Source organism: Scomber japonicus, chromosome 9 (assembly GCF_027409825.1).
Source record: "Scomber japonicus isolate fScoJap1 chromosome 9, fScoJap1.pri, whole genome shotgun sequence".
Taxonomy (NCBI): Eukaryota; Metazoa; Chordata; class Actinopteri; order Scombriformes; family Scombridae; genus Scomber; species Scomber japonicus.
This window is the reverse complement of record NC_070586.1, coordinates 26,912,228-26,931,175: the sequence shown is the minus strand read 5'-3', so window position 1 is coordinate 26,931,175 and position 18,948 is coordinate 26,912,228. Positions and strand designations below refer to the sequence as shown.

The following is an 18,948-nucleotide window of genomic DNA, read 5'->3' as shown; positions in this document are numbered from 1 at the left end:
AATAATAATAATTATAATAATAATAATAATAATTATTATTATTATTATTATCATTATTCTTTTCTTTTTTTACCTGTCTATTGCACTAATTATTAGAGATTATATTAATTATACATCTCAACTGCTGAAAAGATGTTCAATGACTGTACCATAACGATCACCAATGCGTAGCTGGTCATGTGTCAGTAAATAAAATAAATAAATAAAATGGTTTCTTGTGTAATCTTAACCCTTTATCCCCCACAATCCCACACTTTCTGCTGTACCTAGTCACCCCCCCATCCCTCACCAACCTCCCACCTATTTGCTTCCCACTGCTTTTACTGGTAATCCCTACTGCTGCTCTTATCTTTCCTTTTTTTTGTTTCTTCTCAAAAAGTTAATGAGCAACATATAGCCCTCTGTGTAGTAATCTTTACTTGAAGCTGTTCGAGTTCATTTACTAGCACTTGGTACTCTGCTGCCTCCTCCTGCCCTGTGAACAGGCTGAACACATCAGTGATATTCTTAAGTTTTTCCTCACTTTCCTGCACCAAGCTCTCCAACTCTGCCTTCAACTCCATGAGATTGAGATGAGATTTTGATCTTGGAAACTGGGCCCCTGCTAGTCCCTCTCTACTTGTGTCACTGTGTGTTAAAATGGCAGCATATGAGATGAGGGGATCTCTAGTTCAAAGCCAAATGAGTATTGTTTCATCCTCCCAATCCAATATTCTTCTAAGACTTCAAGACAACTGTGTGCCACCCTGTACAGCTTTGTGAAAACAGTAAGACCAGCTCCTCCTCAAACTGAGTATACAACGTTAAGATTTGACATATAATAAGAGAGCAAGCAAAGAAAAATGCTCTCGGTATACTGAGTAGAGAAGCAGCACAGTTCAGATGACATCCATACAAGATGACACATTTCTATATTCAGAGGTGAAGACCCCAGGAAGTGTGAAAGTAGAGGCTGAGATAGTGTGAGTGAAGTTCCAAAAACAGTAGAACCTGCCTCCTAAACACCCAAATCTTTCAAACCACATGCCTAAAGTTTGCTTTCTGTTAAACAATATAGATCTCAAGCCCAAGCTGATCACATCATCAGGATTGTTTGATCAAATCAATGTTTGGAACCCTCCCCCCGAGCCACAGAAGACATCATACAACTTTGCAATGGTTTGAGTTTTTCTACTTTCATGTCCATACAATACATTTCAGCAGCTCTTGGTCATGCATTTAAACAAAAATGTTCATTGCTCTGAGAATCCAGTAAGGGAACTCATCTGCTTCTCTCAAAAGAAAATACAATCAGACTCCATTATTTCCCAACTGCAGCATAAATTGGACATTGCACGGAGGGGTCATCCTTCTTGTGCACTATGTATGCACATGCTACTGAGTCAAACACTGACACACAGTCGTCAGGGAACTGCCTGGGGGTAGAATACCTACAGTAAACATAAACATAAAATAAACATACAGTTAACAATAAAGTAGGTATATACAGAAATAATTGTTTCCCCATGTAAACACTGTAGTTTTGTGATCTGAAAACTTACGCAGAGCAACATTCGGTGCAATCACAGTCCATACATTCACTGTTTCTCCATGTAGATCCTACAGGATGCCATGTTTTATCAACATCATCCTGACAGTGGGTCTGGGGCTTGCCTGTGGATGTAAAGAACTTTTTTTTTTTTTTTGTTTGTTTTATTGCTACTTTGTTCAGACAAATACAAAACAATAACTGTTGCATTATTACAGTTACATGAATATGAGTTGCATTGTGTCTTTTTTTCAGTATCTGTCCAGTCTTTTTTTTCTTCACAAACAAAAAAAATTAAAAAAAATTAAAAAATAAAATAAAATGGAAACTCCTTTTTATTTTATTTTTAATTTAAATTTTTTTTTTGTGAAGAAAAAAAAAAGCAATAACGTACAACTCAAGCCAGACCTCCAACACAAAACATAGATCCACAAAACAAAAAAACAAAGCAAAAACACAACACCCTAGGAAGTCTACATAGTATACACATCCTGTACCTGAACCAAATCGTAAAGAAAAATCTGTGTGTGTGTGTGTGTGTGTGTGTGTGTGTGTGTGTGTGTGTGTGTGTGTGTGTGTGTGTGTGTGTGCTTGTTTCTTTTACCTAACTCCAATTTCACAGCCTTTCTGTAGCAGGCAGCATCTGACAGTGAAGGCAGAGAACATAGCAGCAAAGCCAGAGCCAAGTATTTCTTCATAGAGAAAAAGAAAGAAAGTTTTACATTTTTACATTTTCTATTTGAACAGTGTATTATATTTCTGAAACACAGATGAATCATTCTGTAACAATAACTAATAAAACTATATGATTATGCAATTATTATCACTTTTAGTAGACATCAGATTTTATAGCCACTCTTCACCATCAAAGGGTTAGGGTTTATTCAAAGGGTTTATAACTTTATTCTGTCAAAAAGGCAATCAACAAAAACCATAACCAAAATGTCTTAATAAAACTTACCATGGTTGCAGTAAGACTTGTCAGATTTGAAAGTGTGAAGGTAAGAGGTTGAAAATAATGCATGTGGTCAATGAAGGACTCTGTCTTTTAAACAGTGTGTCAGCAGGGACCTTTGGAATTAAATAGTGTGTGTGGGTGTGGGTGTGTGTGTGTGTGTGTGTGTGTGTGTGGGGGGGGGGGGTCACCTGTGGTTTACAGTAAGAGCCCCCCTATATGAATCAATAATCAACAAAACTTTGTCCATTATATGCAATCAAAAGTGGACATTTGTCTTTTGCTGGTATATAGCTCACATAGAGACACAATACAAAGAACAAAAGTGTACATAAAAAGACAAAATTGTACTTGCATTAAAAAACTTACATGTTTTTTTTTTAAATAGAAAAAAACTAAACAAAACTTAACATCAGGGTACAACAAAAACATTTCTTAAATATCTCAGGTAGGGCATATTTTTATATTTGAAAAATCACCATTTCTTAAGGTGCATGTTTTTACATGAAATAGCAGGTTTGTTGTCACTGTTGTTCTAATGTTCTAATATTTGGGGGCATTTCCTGAGTTTTATGACAGACTAAACGTGAATACTTAGTAAGCTCATGTAAATTAAACGTCTTTGAACAAACCATAACTAGAGTTAAATGTCTTATTAATTTTATTATTAAAAAATGTTGATTGTTTTATTTGGTTCAAATTAAGAAAATGTGTGTGTGTGTGTGTGCATGTGTGTGTGCGTGTGTGTGTGTGTGTGTGTGTGTGTGTGTGTGTGTGTGTGTACATGTGTGTGTGTATGTGTGTGTGTTTGTGTGTGTGTGTGTGTGTGTGTGTGTGTCTAAACCTTGATGAAGAAACTTTAAAACATTTTTATTTAAATGTAAATGCTGATAATCACAAAACTATCAGTGCACAGATGAATTAAAGATCCCGTCGTTCATATTCTTTTGTAGGAGCATGAACAGGAATGAGGTATTTTGTTTCAAATGTAGAAGTTCTCTTTTTTCAAGACACAGATCACACACACATCTTTGAACAAACCATAACTAGAGTTAAATGTCTAAACCTTGATCAAGAAGCTTTGAAATTATTTATTAAATTATTTATATGTAAACACAGCCTGTACCTAATGAGTATTTAAAGGACATGTTCACAATTTGTCAAGTCTGTCTTAAAACAATTGTCAGGTGTCTAAATGAACACAGCCAGTATGAACAGGAGGAATGATTGCTTGCTGCAATCATTCCTCCTGTTCATACTGGCTATTAAAAGATTGCCTTCAAATGTGCTTTCAATGTAAGACAAAATCCAGTGTGTCCACATAGTTATTTTGTGCAAAAATGCCATTAAAAGTTTATCTGAAGCTTATATGAGGCCTCAGCAGTCTGGGTTAGTCATGCCAAGTGGATATCGGCAACATTTGGGACCCTATCTTAACGATCTATAGCGCATGGCGTGGCGCAGGGCGTGTCCAAATCCACTTTTGCTATTTTTACGGCAGAAAAATGGTCACTGCGCCAGGCGCATGGTCTAAAAGGGTCGAATTAAGTCCCCTAATTAATCATAGGCGTGTGGGTTTAACACGGTAAACCAATCAGAGTTCCCTTTAATATTCAGGAGCGCTGTCACTTTGCTACATATCAGTCCTACAGTATAAACAGCTGTGGATAAGAGACACTGTAAGAATCACCCACATTCATTAACAGATGTTTTAACCACAGATGTTTAGATGATTTTCTTGTTGACTTGCTGATAAAATCACTAAGTGGATGTGGAGTAAAATCTTCATGATGGCTATTAACATTGTGTGAGATTGTTTTTGATATAAAGGAACTTGTTGACTGTTGTAGGCTGTTAGATAACCAAAACCATTTAGTGAGTGTAAAAGCATGAAAACTACAATATATGTGTTTAAATGAAATATGGATTACTTTCATTTTCATTATTATAATCATTATAATCACTATTATTGAAAACGAATGCAGTTGAAACAAGGTAACAGGTCAGATTGAACTTGACATGACCTGTTCCAGATCTGCTGAGCAAAACAGCAGCTGTGTAGGAAAAAACAATTTTTAATATGTTGATGTACGTCATAACACGAATTCACATTTGGCGCTTTTCCACCACACAGTTCCAGCCCAAACCCCGAACCAACCGCACCAACATTTCAAGTGCGCCCGTATTATAGAATGTATGGCAAATGGATGTAGTTCATTGATACGGAGCGAGCAAACTTCCGGTTTTCAAAATAAAACGTTTATTCCAAGGCAGTAAAAATAGACATGCCAATGTGATCCTAGACTGATTTTCAGACATTAGGCCACAAAGTCTAGAAGCTATTGAACTAAAATGCTAATATTTTCTTATGGCGTCAGGCTTGATACTTTCATGCTAATTTCTGACAATGGATGACAGTCAGGATGGTCCTGGGGTCAGGTGTATGAACCTTTGTCAGAAATTATGGATCAAAGGGATTTTACAGTAGAGTAAATATTGCATAGTGGGTTTTTCAACGCAAAAAAAAGGAACTTTGAGGCAGAATTTCTCAAAAATGATATAGTAAATATGCTTGATACAGAGTGAGTGAGTGAACAGTCAGGATGGTCCTGGGGTCAGGTGTATGAACCTCTGTCAGAAATTATGGATCAAATGGATTTTACAGTAGAGTAAATATTGCACATAGTGCGTTTTTCAATGCAAAAGAAGGAACTTTGAGGCTGAATTTCTCAAAAATGATACATGTTGGATAGTAAGTCAGTGAGAGTAAATGTAGTCTTGAGGTGCAAAATGTCATCCATTGTCAAAAATTAGTATGAAATCATCAAGCCTTTTCATAATAAAATATTAGCATTTTAGATCAATAGCTTCTAGACTATGTGGCCTGTCACATTGGCATGTCTGTTTTTACTGCCTTGGAATAACGTTTTATTTTGAAAACCGGAAGTTTTCTCGCTCCGTATCAGTGAACTACGTGTATTTGCCATACATTATGTAATACGAGCGCACTTGAAATTTTGGTGCGGCTGGTTTGACCACGGAAAGACGAACGCCGGCTCACTTGACCGCAGTCTTACATCGTAAGTGCATCATGAAGGGATCTTCTAATGACCAGTAGCCTATTAACAGAGGGAATGATTAAAGCAAGAAAAGCAATCTAGCTGCTAAATTGGGCACCTGACTGTTAAGACAAGCTTGATAAATAAACACATAAAACACAACAAAATAACAGAATACGTAGGCAATAACATCATCTTCGTTAAAAAAAGAATGCATGTACTAACTTTATGTGCACATTTCTTATTTTTAATAAATTGGATAGACTTGGAAAACTTGGATCAATGGATTAGAAATGTTCCCGGTAAAATGAATATATTGACAGTCCATATAACTTTCTGCCTTTGTTTTCATGGTACTATGCTATCACATACCTGGCTTCCAGTTTCAGAAAGTAATCCAGTCCATGCTTTGTGTTGGTCGCTGACGCGCCACAAAGTGGGTTGCCAGATTTGTTGAAATGCAGCCTTGCCTATCCGACTTGTGTCTAGTGCGCATTAAAAGGCGGATGTGGAACATAAACATGGCAACAATTCACATAACAAAAGGAAGTGAAGCTCACACACGCACTAAATATTAGCGGTTTATGTAACTCGTTGGATTTAAGAAGAAACACGTCTTTGTTTGGTGTTATTTAGCTCAGAAAAGGAGTTTAACCGGTGTCGGTGAACATGGAGCTGTGAGGTGAGCCGTTGGACGTACCGGAGCCTTTATTAGCTCAGCTTTCACGTTGCTATGCTAACGTTAGCATGCTAGGCCAGCCTTTATGTTAATGATAAATATTGAGCTTTTCAGTTCATAAATGAGTCGTACAATTCAACACTAAGCTTAATGTTGGGTGTAGACGTTATATAAAGTTCGAAGTGGATGAATTATGTAGTATAATGTCTCAATATCCAGTTTATGGCAGTAATGGGTGTCGCTGACTGGACAAAGCACCTGCATGTCTAAACGTCGATTGTGCCTCAGTTAATATAATTATTATATTACTTATCAGCCAGTTAAATGCTCATTCTCTCTGTCAGTATATTACGTTAGTAGTTTAATTGATTCAGTTTCGGGAAACAGGAGGACATCCATCCAGTTTCCAAGCTGAAAAAATATCCTGTGTTGGCCAGCAGTTGAAAACCCTATAATGCAACTTATTGCTTCCGAGTGGAATAAACCAGTAGATATTCACCAGTGTATTTATTTTGGCATGTTTGCTTTAACCACGCTCAAACGATAATCATAATAGATTTCTGAAGGCCGATTTTTTGTGTCACACACATTCAAGCCGCATCGTTACTTCAGTGTTGGTATTGCACTCATTGCGAACTTGTAATGGATAGATTACAATACGTAAAGATCGATGCATTAGGCTGTGATAACATGGCTTTTAGTCTAATGTGGGTCAAACCCAAATATCCTGCTGGAGCCTACAATTTCCAAAATATACCTTCATGGCGTCTTTGGTTAGACCTTCTCTGTCTGATAAACACGTCTCTCAAACTCCTCTAGAGCCACAGCAGATGTCATATAATTGTTAACTACTCATTAGGGCTGCACAATATTTCAACATTATATTGATATTGTGATACAACTGTACACATCGTCTTTTGTGGATATAGTAACATCATAAGGCATACGTTCTGCCTTTTCCTGATTTTAAAGGTTGTATTACAGTGAAATTGTCATTTTCTGAACTTAATAGACTGTTTTAGCTGTTCTAGTCTTTGCCTTTACCAACATTGCCATTAAATTGACATTACTAATTATTAGGGTGATTATCAAAAATCTCATGGTGTAAATATTTTGTGAAAGCACCAATATGCATTTCCTTGGTGGAAAGCAAAGAAGAAAGAATGAATTAAATGGTTGTACTGTGTCTTAAATGTAATTAATTCACCCTATCTTTCCTGCCAGTTTGGTCTGAATCCTCAGAAGTTGAGTCCCTATCCAGGGCCCTTTGGGGCCCAGGAAGAGGATGCATCGTGGTGGCGATAAGGACTTCCAGATATCAGCACGAAAAATGGGCACATCCTTGCTCTTCCAGCTGTCGGCTCACGAACGAGAGCTAGATTTGGTTTTTCTGGACCACAGCTATGCCAAGCCCTGGAATGCTCACCCTGATGCCAGCAGCGCCCGGCCCACAAGGACACTGTTTGTCACTCCTCGTCGCCAGCCTGAAGCCTTGTCGTGAGTTGGAAAGCTCCTAATCATCATCTCTAAACTGATTAGATATCACACTACACTTTCTGTGTTGCAATAACTTGATATTTTCTTCTTTTTTACAGAGACTCTGATCCTTTAATAGACGTGGAGACAGTCACACCTATACCTGTTCCCCTGTATGATAACCACAAGGCTCTTGGTGTGATGAAGGAGTGTGAGCGGCATGTCCTGTTTGCTCGCACTGTTGCTGATAGTCCACCACCCCCTGATGACTGGGAGGAACATATAAACAAGTAATCAGTCAAGTGGAGTGATCCATGATTTATCATTTACTCTTATACATGATGTGTACACATCTTGAATACAAGTTATGACAAAGTATTCACCTGCAGTGCATCGTTTTGACATTATCATTATTGTTTTTCAGGACTGGATGGTCAGTGGCTCAAAACAAATTGTTCAATAAAGTGCTCAAAGCTCTGCAAGCTGAAAGACTAGCCCGCTTAGCCAATGAACATGTAAGTTGTGGTCATGTCATTTGTGTTCACAGTCCATAGAGTAAATTAATAATGAGATTATAAAGTTATGACTACCTACTGCTGACCATAGTATGTGGCCTCTGGTCAAATGCTAAAGACAACTGAAATTAAAACCAACTGCCCAGCTGATGTGTGCCTAAAGATGTCTTATTTTAGGGTTTTGTAGATTAAATAAAGTCATGGGTGTGAATAATTAAAAATGATTCCATTCAAAATCATTGAAATGTTACATGATCTTGTTTTTCTTAGGCTTCCAATGAGCCGATTTTACGGCGAATAGCTGTGGACAAGTGTGCCAGAAAGGTGCGGCATGCATTAGCAAGTGTGAACTGGGATACCAAATTGACGCAATGGTTACATACCACCATGATTGAATCCTTGAGTCTCGCCATGCTTGCCGCTTACCTGGATGTGCTGCAGACTCTCAAAAGCAAAGTATGTTGTCTGTCACTGAATGATCATATTTCATGTCAAATGTGCGCACCAGTATCTGTGCAAGGCCTTGGACTCTTGATTCATTACTACCCTCCTGTCTGTGTCTGTGAAGTTGCCCACACTGATTGACAGAATGTTGCTAACAACATCCGCAAAGACTGGTGCTCCAAGTGCAGAGGCCCTGTCGCTGTTACTGAAACGTCCCTGGGACCCAGCTGTTGGAGTTCTGTCTCAAAACAAACCGGTATATATTCCAACATTCACTTTCAGTTTTAAAAGACAAGATTCATATTCCTTCTTAAGCTGGTATTTGTAGTTTGTAGCAATTACAGACCAATGCATGTTTGTTTTCTTCAATGTTTCAGAGCAAGCTTCCTGGATCCCCACTCATCCTAATTGCACCATCAAGTCCAACTAATCCTGCCCTGTCCACCTCGCGGCGAATGAGATTCTGGCAGTCACAGCTCTCCTGTTTGGGAAAGGTCTCTCTTACATAAATCTGCAAATGTTACTGGGAATTCATGTTTTGATTTGTCTCAGAAAAGTGATTATGACAGCTTTTTCTGTACCAGGTAATTCCAGTCCACACTCATGTGAACAGCGGAGCCAATATTAGCATAACCCAGTGTCTAGAACACATGTTGGGCACCGTCAGAGCCAAGGTCATGGAGGTAGGATGTTTTTTTTTCTGTGTGAGAGAGGGTATGTTTACATTACATCATACTCTGTTTGGATTCTCTTAATTAGACCTTATTCTGAATTTAGCATTTTCTGATTAAGACATTGGATATGTCCATACTATTCCAGTTTTAGGAACATTCTTTGGACATATCTACAGTGCATTCAGACTATGCGTCTCAGTTGGGCTTTGTGCCGCAGTTAGTGACGCACAGCCTCCTCCCTGTTTACCCCTGTGCAAGAAAAATGACATATGCTGGCGGAGGAACACAGACAGACGAGAGCAATGAGAAGACAGTGGAGAACTGTTGAGGGTGAACTGGAAAAACAGAGCTTGCCTTCTTCATCATAGGGACAGAGAGGATTGATTGGTTATTATCCTGACGCGTAGCCTGACAGTGACAGTGTGATGCACCAAAAACACTAGTCATATAGTCTGGCTAACGCTAGACCCTACTACAAGTGAGGTAGGGTCTGGCGAGAAGCCGTTCATTTCGTCGTGTTTGAGGCAGGATCAACGAATGTCGATCAAATGCTTCTGTACGCTACTGGACAAACTTACAGCCAATCATATCAACGATAGACGTTGACATATTCAGAGCCAGTAGGGAGCAGCGTGAACGCATCCTTTTTATGAAGGACAAATCATGTAGCGCAAGTTTTTGTTCTATTGTCAAAGTGAAATTGCCTTCCAATTTATTTAGCACACAATGTACTGCTGCTTCAAACGGTTGCTGCACCTCCGTGGCCGCCATGCTGGATGTAAACAGACTCGCTCTACGGTCGTCATCGCCTTGAGACCGCTTCCCCGTTCTGTGATTGGTTTCCTATCTCAGACGAAAATTTTGTCTTGGTGGCCATGCTAACTTTCTGAGCAAAGTGCAATGTCGCTGGAAAGAGAGCATGGGTTTACCCAGGCTACTAGTCAAAGTGATCATAGTAACAAACATCATGGTTACAACCATGGTACTGGATGTGCCTGTAGCTGTACATTTATAATATCAGACATATCAATATAACTTATAAATCAGACCCAGCTCACTAATGTTTTTCACCTTGCTGGTTTACTTCACTACCTGCAGAGACACTGTTATTCCCACTCCCATGAAGCAGAGGGAAACCCTGAAAGCCCCTTCTATGTAAAGGGGAATATTAGTGGAAAATATAATGTTTTGCTCATTTTTGGAATTGGGTCAAAAACTGGAATAGTTTGTGCATGTAAACGTTGTAACTAATGTTGTATGCAAAATACATGAAGCCAGATGTAGTTTATTGTTTTTAATGTGCACATTTAACATGGTTTTATTGAATAGTATACTTTTTGATGACTCACCTCAGTCTGTACCAGACAGTATTTATTTTAACAGGTAGGGCTAATAATAAAATCTCTATTGTTAAATCAGTTCAGATGTTTATTACGTTGTTACAACGTTGCATCGGTACTTTAGTCATGTTGCCTGTGATGCTAAAATGGAATAAAATAGGACCATGTGGAATATTTCTTTACTGTTTTGTTTGTTTTTTTGCACATGATGTTTCTGCTGCTGTATTGATTGTCTTATAATTATAACCTCCAGGTTCACAGTCACTTTCCTCACAAACCTATCATCTTGGTTGGCTGGAATGCTGGAGCACTCATTGCGTGTCATGTAAGGCTTCTTGTAACTTATTGTGATTTAATGTGAGTCTAAACTGTTTTCTCCCATGAAAAATGAAGCATCATTAGGTAATTTAATACTGAATAATTACAGGTATCCCTCATGGAGTATCTGACAGCTGTGGTGTGTCTTGGATTCCCCCTGCTAACAGTCAATGGGCCAAGAGGGGTAAGACCTAAAGCATCATCTTCCAGTGATGTGCAAATTCCCCTTTTTATGGTTATATTTTTAACTGAACATTAGCCTCTAGTTTGTACTTGTGATGGATTTGTTTTGTGTTACTGGCTTACAGGATGTGGATGACCCGCTGCTGGACATGAAGACTCCAGTGTTGTTTGTGGTTGGCCAGAATACTCTGCAGTGCAGCATTGAAGGCATGGAGGAGTTCAGAGAGAAACTGAGGGCAGACAACAGCATGGTGGTGGTGGGAGGAGCTGACGACAACCTCAGGTCAGTCACATCTGACTGGTAGTTTCAGGAGAAAGAAATCATATAGTATCCTTTTTTTTCTAATAGTGTAAAGAGTTTTATATGGAGTAGAAGTAGTTAGAATTTGAACATTAAATGTTTTCTTTTCACAGAATCAACTCAGCCAAGATGAAATCAGAGGGACTGACACAGACCATTGTGGATCGCTGCATTCAGGTTAGTCCTTGAAATCTTTTTGTTTTGGCACTCCTACAGAACTTTTTGAAAAAAAACCTCAAAGCTAATGTCAAAAGTGTTTCCCTCTTCCATCACTGTTCTGCAGGATGAGATTGCTGACTTCTTGTCAGGCGTCCTCACACGAGCAGAGGGCCATGGCCATGGCTCAGGGGAGATGAGGGACTTGGACACAGAGAAGAAGAAGAGGCCTCGACGAGAGTTTCCCTTTGACATGGAGAGAGGACGACCTTCCTCCCCTGCGCTTAGAGTCCCCATCTCACCATCGGGTTCAGAGGTCAGTTAACAACAACTTCAATTGCTGACATTTCTAAAACGTCTCTTTAGATGTCTTGAACTAACAAACTATTGATTACTATATCACTGTACAAATACCCAACAAGTAAGTTATGTATTTCAAATACTTTTTTAATGAATTGTTTTTTGTTTGTTTTTTTTGAGGAAATGGTATTGTCTTAAAACTTATTGTCATCTTTTTGCTGAGTGGAAAATGTGCCAGATAATGTAAAAATCAGTCAGTCAGCAGAATGTGAGGGGTTTTTTTTTAGCAGATATTCACTTCCACCATTTATCAGCATTTAAAAACTCTCAAAATGTTAAGACATATTAATAGGCTTTTCCTCAAAGAGTTCAGTTACCTGGATAGAAATGTCTTAAAATGAGATCTAAATCTATGACTTCTCTTTATTGAAAAATCCAGAAACTACTTTCTTGTAATGTACTCTGTGCTTTCCATTGATGATAATCAGTTTGTACATCACACCTGGGGGATATTTTAATCCACACACCCCAACTCAGTTGGCTGCAGACATTTTAAAATCAAAGCATCAATCTTATGAATATTAAAAGGTTGCACTGTCTGCATAGTCATGGACTGACACTGATAAATCATTACTCATCAGCTGTTCCTCCTCTTCCCTTTGTCTTCAGGATCTGTCTAGTGTCTGCAGCAGTCCCACTTCAAGTCCCAAACCCAAGACGTCTGGTCTGTCTCCAGCTCAGAAGTCCAGTCTGATCACAGCAACCCAGCTACTCAAGACACACATGCAGCGCTCTGGCACAGTGCTCACACACAAGCAGGCCCAAGGTTAGATCACCACTGCACTGAAAACGCACCGTGAATACTCACACATACCTACATGTGCACAGTGATCCTGTGCATACACAGCTCTCACAATCACCCCACTTGTTTATGTAAACTTGTTACAATGAGTCATTCACCTCAACTTCTGTTGAATTTTGCAAAAGCTGTGTGAACAAGCAGAGCAGATTGGGTGGTATGTAAGAGCAGGATGAAATGAGTGTAAATGAAACTTTAAACAGATTATCACGTCACGACATCTGATGGGGCAAGATGGAACGTGACTGAAATACTCTCCTCATCTTCTGTCTCTTCTCTTCCTACAACTTTCCTTTCTGGCTTTTTTCCAATTCATTCCAGCTCAGTTTGCTGCTTTTATGAAACAAAACATGCTTGTGAGGAAAAATCTTCCTCCTGGCACCCCTCCTTGTATTTTTGGTAAGTGTCTATCCTTCCTTCTTTCTCTTTCCTCTCTCTTTTCATTCCTTTCCTTGTTTCCATTGCCCTAATTTTACATGAATGTCACACTAAAATGCTTCCTCCTCATTGAACACCTATTGTCATGTTCTTAAACAAAAAAAGTATATTTTATATTGAGGAGCACTTTTTAAGCAGCAGGTTTATCTTACTGACAATATGAAGTTGAGTGGAAATGTAAGATTTCCAACCAAAGCTAGGATTGCAGAAAAGATTAACGGCACAGGGTCAAGTCACTTCAGCAGTCTCATGAATTTGGTGTGTGTCTGTGTGTGCGTTTGTTTGTTTGTGTGATATAGTGCCAGTGCCTAGTGATCAGATGGAGGGCCTGGATAGAGATGAACTGAGGTCCCATGGCAAGAGGAGGCAGACGCCTAGTCCCACGCCAAGCAAAGCCTCCAAAAGAGCAAAGATCAAGGTCACCATAGTTTCCCAAAGCGAGTCAACCGGGGGCTCTGCTACACAGGAAGGTACAAAATCAAGTCTCTTTCTTGCGTATTAGACTGTGTTTTCTTCATTCATTGGGACATTTTGCCTAGGCTTTTTTGTTGGAATGATGAGCGTAAACAAATACGGTTCTGTGTTGTCTTGTGGATTGATTAAATCAGTTGTGGGTAGACAGGATGGCATAACTCTTTGGTGTTAAACAGCGAGACAGATCCATACAGATCTCTTGATGGAATGATAACAGTAGCATGGGTTGGTTTGGTATGCAATATTGCTAAAGCGAAAGTAGGTCTTTCCCATAGCCACCACCACATAAAAAAATAAGATCAAGATCTGTGATGCATGTCGACCTACTTCTGCTGGGTTATTATTTCAACCTTTTTCAAAGAAAGCCTTTTTTTCTCCCAAGCTAAATAATAGACTGTCATGATATGCTCATCTTTCCATGCAGTGGGTGTCTCTGGGAAGCCCCTAACAGTTACTGTGGGACAGACGGTGGCTGGAGCCAAGGAGCTCTCTGGACTTCTAACAGGCCAGCGGTAAGTTAGCCTACCAAGCTACACAGGCACAATCAGTATAGAGTGCTAAACCCCTAACCTACACCCATGCCCACTCCCACCTTATTGGACAAAAGTGTGTGTCTGGTGCAGAGGGATTCATGAGTGGTACACTCAGAGTTTGAGGGCTGAGTGATGGCCAAATAGCACTTGCTGGGGTAGCTCTTGAGTAGATTGGTGGTTATGTGTGTCACTGCAGGTCTGGTAGTCTCTCAGAGGTGTCTGGTGCCCTGTCCCCAGGCTCAAGCTCATTCAACAGCGTGCAGCCTTGCATGGTGTCAGGGTCCTCCACACCAGTCCAGGCGCAAGCACCGGCTACTGCCCCAGGTACCTCTGTCCTGTCCTGCACGCCTGTTTGTACTCTCCACTGTGCAGCTAATCTCAGCGCAGTAGCCTCAACACACAGTGCAGTTCTAACTATTTTGAAGAGTAACATTAAATCTTTGAACACTGGATGAGAACAGTGTGTGAGGACAACATATTCAAGCAAACATCATCATTGATCACCTCTTGTGCCATCGCTGTTTGTCACTGTCCTGAACCTTACCCTTTGGACATGACATGACTTTCATAAGGTGTGTTTGTGTGTGCCATCTAGGTTGAGGTTGTCGGGGTGGGAGGCGGGGGAGTGGTTTGTGAGAGTAGCAATTCTTTGGCATTGATTTCACCCTAATTTCAGCTCCATTGATTCATTGCCTTTGTGTTTGTTTGTAGCGCCTTCCGCCAGCAGTCTGCTTCAAGGTCTAAGTTTCAGTCTTCAGGAGATCGTCACCAAAGCTCCTAGCTTGCCCTCCACAGCAGCTAACACAGGCAGCACACAGGTACTTCTTACTTACATAGTCACATAACATGAACATTTGAAGGACCATATTGGTGGTCTCACTTATTTCAAATCAATTCAGAATTGGTTATGTATCCTACACTGATTAGAGCTCAACCAAGATATTGGCCTATCCCAGATATATCAGTATCGCCCTATATGTTGTCTGATAAGCACCAATTTTTTTTTTTTAATTCTAAAGATATATAGACAACATTTTATGTATATTTGATCCTTATGATCCATATGTTTATACCGATATTTTTTTACTCTCTAATATCAGGATCAACATTGGCAGCAAAAATCTAATATCAGTTGGGTGGTATTACTGACAACCATTTTCCAAAGTACAAGTTTGCTAAAACATGGGAAAACCACCGGTTTGTGCACATAAATAGTGTGAAAGGGTGAATTAACTCAGTGCAGCAGCAAAGAATAGGTACAGTGGGTAAATCCATCTCTATTGACAGATTTGGGTTACTTTCTTGCTTTTTTATATTAGGTTTGTTCTACTAACAGGATTTGTTTGCCACTCAAATCACCAAATTTATTTACAAATATAGTACACTCAGTTTCCAGTTTATTAATAAAATGCAACACAAGCAGCTAACACATGTATAAGGTTTCAAATATTTTGTCCTCATTTCTACCAATGAATGTTAGTTGTATAACTGGATGCTGGCAGTTACAAACTGTATATTTTCTGTTGGGAGTCAAAAATGAAATTCATGTCAGTGATATGTGTTTTTCTTCTCCTTCACCCTCAGGCGGTTTGTGGCCAGGGTCAAGTCCTGAGCTCCATCGGTACCAGCAGCAGCACTTTGCTCCGGGCGGTGCCTGTGGTCACCACTGGAGGAGTGGCTAAAACCACTGCCATCCACCAACTGCTTACTAATGGCGGGCTGGCCAAACTTGCCAGCAGCTTACCCGGCTTGGCGCATATCACCAACCAGACCGCTGGTATGTCTCGAACTGCCAAAACACGACGGCCACGTTGAATGCCCAGGGTTCATTCATCCTTTGTTTTGGAGACACTAGTTCAGGACTTCTGTAGGCCAGGGAGGATTGCTGCACTAGAGGACCGTAGAGGACAGCTGTGTCGACGTGTGTAGATTGTTTGCCTGGAGAAATCTGACTGTTGTGAGATTTGCAGAGCCAGATGTGCAGCTATACGGCATCTGAGGACAGATTAGCAACGTACAACATGTTTTGTACAAATGTTCATGTTCAGAAAGAGCCATATGGGAAACAAAAGATCCAAATTTTAGTTCCCAGTTTATGTTTGACACATAATGTTCATGTTGAAATGGATGCAAAATAATAAATATATGAAACCATATGATAGAAAATAATTGTGAGTTAAGTTAGGCAATAATGACTGATTAACCAGTGTGGCCAAATTTAATAAGATACCTAGATGTGTGTCAGATTTGTCTGTTTGGTCATTTTTATGTTTCTGTTTTTTATTTGCCTCTTCATGTAGTAATGTTTGATAAACCCTTTCATTATAAATCACCTGCAAACAATATCCATACATACAAGTACTGATATGTGTTAAGAAGCAATAACATTAGCACATGAAATTACCTAAACCCTGTTCCTGTTACAATAAAAACTGGAATCAAACTCATGTTTTCATTGCTCCTGTTATTTTTTGTTTTGTTTCGTTTCAGTCAGTCACATTGCCAACCCCTCTCACTCAACTACACCTACACATCTGCTTTTACTCCTCATTAAGTTCAGTGTCCAGCACCCTGCTTTCAATTTGACTTGCTAACCTAAACACGAAAACAAATGGTTGTTCCAATGGCCTCTATCACAACATATTTATCATTTTTTGTGGCATAGTCAAATATTGAACATCATTTTAATGTATATAAGAGATTATCATGTCTGTCTGATAGTGTTGAGCACTTTTATTTGTGTGTTGTCAGTAGGGCAGAAAGCCCCCACTTCTATAACGGTGACCCTTCGAGGAGCACAGCCGAGCAGAGTGGGATCACTCAGCCAAGCTGGTGAGGCTGTGACGGCAGCTCGGACCCATGAGCCTAAGGTGTTTTTCAGTTGATTATCTAATGGCTCACTGATATAGACATGTTTTATTAATAACTTTATTTTATTGTTATCTCTAATGTGATGGCACACTATTTTCACACTGCCCACATTTTTTTCCCGTACAACCAAAGGCAATTTGTCTATTTGAGTAGTTTACAAATATCCTCACTGCCATGGCAACCACAGTGACTTGTGTCCTCTGGTTACAATTAAATTTGCAGACCTATTACAAAAGGTTAAAATGGTGAATTGAGTAAAGAATAATTATTCTTTACTTTAATAGTGCACCCATGTGTCACAGTATCTTAAAACTGAGTGTACATTTTACACACAAATAAGCTGTTGAAAAATATAGTGTGATGTTTACATGTATAAACATACTTAATGTTTAAAATTACACTAACTAGGTTAAAGAGTGAACTGCAGTTTGTAATTTAGGGAAAAGAATAGAAAAGTATGTGTAGTACAACATCTGTTTGAACTGATACACCCATGTTTCAGAGTGATGAGATTTGGGTATATAAGTGATATTATAATTATCAGTTTTCACTGTACAGTCTTGTATAATGACAGTGTACGATTTTAATGGGTAATGGAAAAAAGAGCCTGCCATAACTACAGAAGAGAACCTTCTTCCTCAGCTAAATATTATCTTAATCTATCTAAATTGGAGGTTGCATCCAAAAAGTACCTAGGATTCAGAAAACGTTAAACAGATAGATCACATCATTGCAGAAGATACTGTATATACTCCAATGTTATCTGTCCTAGAGCCAAATGTCAATCAGTTTCAATGTGCCCCTTTTACAGCAATGAAAATCTCAGACCAAGATTTCCATTTGGCGACACACCTGATCCAAGTAGCTACTGTGCCAGGGGCAGCTGGGAACCACAGCCTGCTGATGGGATTGAACCCTCCCCGCAGCGATGAACACACTACCCTACAACACGCAGAGCACCTGTCTCGTATCCTCCAGAGGGCTCCCCTGTCACGCTGGTTGCACTAGGCCTCTGCAGTTGTTGTCGGCTGTGTTTGAGACACCATGATGCTTTAACAACGTTTCTGCCCTCTTCTTACACCTTTAAATTCAGCGAGCAAAGTCTGACATTGAGCTATCCAACATCATCCATCCTCCCGGGAGAACAGTACCGAGGATAAACTGTAACCTGTGACAATACAACCGTGCTGCCCTACGAAAGGACAGATGTGCCTACATCTCTACTAAAATAAGATAGAAATGTTAAGCTTTTTTTTTTCTGTGTGCACATTAAGTTTAAATCCTTTTGTCATCTCATTTGGCATAGGCCTAGATAAGTATGATTAGCAGTGATGTCGGCTTGTGTGTAGAGCATTTTGATGTAACCACTGGAGCATATTTGTTAGACATTTGAATGATTCCTATGGCTTTAATATTATTTATCACAGTAATTATACACGGTAATTATATCCATATCATTACAGTAATGCATTATGATGATTGCTCTTTCTTTGTCGGGCCAAAAATATGTTATGAGCAAGAATTAAATTACAGTTGGTGATTGCAGAAGCTACATTATATTGTCAAAGCTGCCTGCTGTTGATTGTGCAGCAGTACAATGCTCTCACTGAATAATATGCACTATGCTCTCCAAAAGCCGCAATACATTATGATCGTTTATTATGATTATTTATTATCAACAGTACTTGTGTCCTGTATAACCACATGTTCCATGATCTAAACTGAAGGCAATATTTTTCGTCTGCACTGTATCATCACTTCAATGCTGCATATGGACTATTTGTCTGAAACCGCCACAGTAAACAGAAGGCCTGTTCTCAACTGTGTTGCGTGTATGCTAATCTA

General features: G+C 39.4%; 2 protein-coding genes across 7 annotated transcripts; one reads left to right on the top strand and one right to left on the bottom strand.

Moving 5' to 3' along the window:
• Window positions 1-1,149: 1,149 nt before the first annotated feature.
• LOC128364229 (beta-microseminoprotein A1) lies at window positions 1,150-2,619 on the bottom strand. Its single transcript, XM_053324771.1, has 4 exons — window positions 2,490-2,619; window positions 2,133-2,220; window positions 1,542-1,653; window positions 1,150-1,430 (listed from the first exon to the last, which is right to left on the bottom strand). Exons 1-4 carry the CDS (start codon window positions 2,550-2,552, stop codon window positions 1,301-1,303), a joined length of 393 nt encoding a protein of 130 aa, XP_053180746.1. The 5' UTR covers window positions 2,553-2,619; the 3' UTR covers window positions 1,150-1,300.
• A 2,942-nt stretch (window positions 2,620-5,561) lies between these two features.
• Window positions 5,562-18,917, top strand: kansl3 (KAT8 regulatory NSL complex subunit 3). Of its 6 annotated transcripts, none has more exons than XM_053324759.1 (22): window positions 5,562-6,224; window positions 7,446-7,718; window positions 7,817-7,987; window positions 8,122-8,212; window positions 8,483-8,668; window positions 8,781-8,912; window positions 9,034-9,150; window positions 9,241-9,339; window positions 10,924-10,995; window positions 11,098-11,172; window positions 11,297-11,454; window positions 11,586-11,649; window positions 11,756-11,944; window positions 12,598-12,754; window positions 13,109-13,186; window positions 13,525-13,695; window positions 14,124-14,211; window positions 14,429-14,556; window positions 14,944-15,050; window positions 15,817-16,009; window positions 16,992-17,102; window positions 17,915-18,917. In XM_053324759.1, the coding sequence occupies exons 2-21, from the start codon at window positions 7,507-7,509 to the stop codon at window positions 17,066-17,068; spliced, it is 2,565 nt and encodes an 854-aa protein (XP_053180734.1). In that variant the 5' UTR covers window positions 5,562-6,224; window positions 7,446-7,506; the 3' UTR covers window positions 17,069-17,102; window positions 17,915-18,917. The 6 variants fall into 6 exon arrangements, with proteins under 6 accessions (XP_053180734.1, XP_053180733.1, XP_053180732.1 ...); XM_053324758.1 differs by having other exon boundaries at window positions 16,987-17,102; XM_053324757.1 differs by having other exon boundaries at window positions 16,984-17,102.
• Window positions 18,918-18,948: the final 31 nt, after the last annotated feature.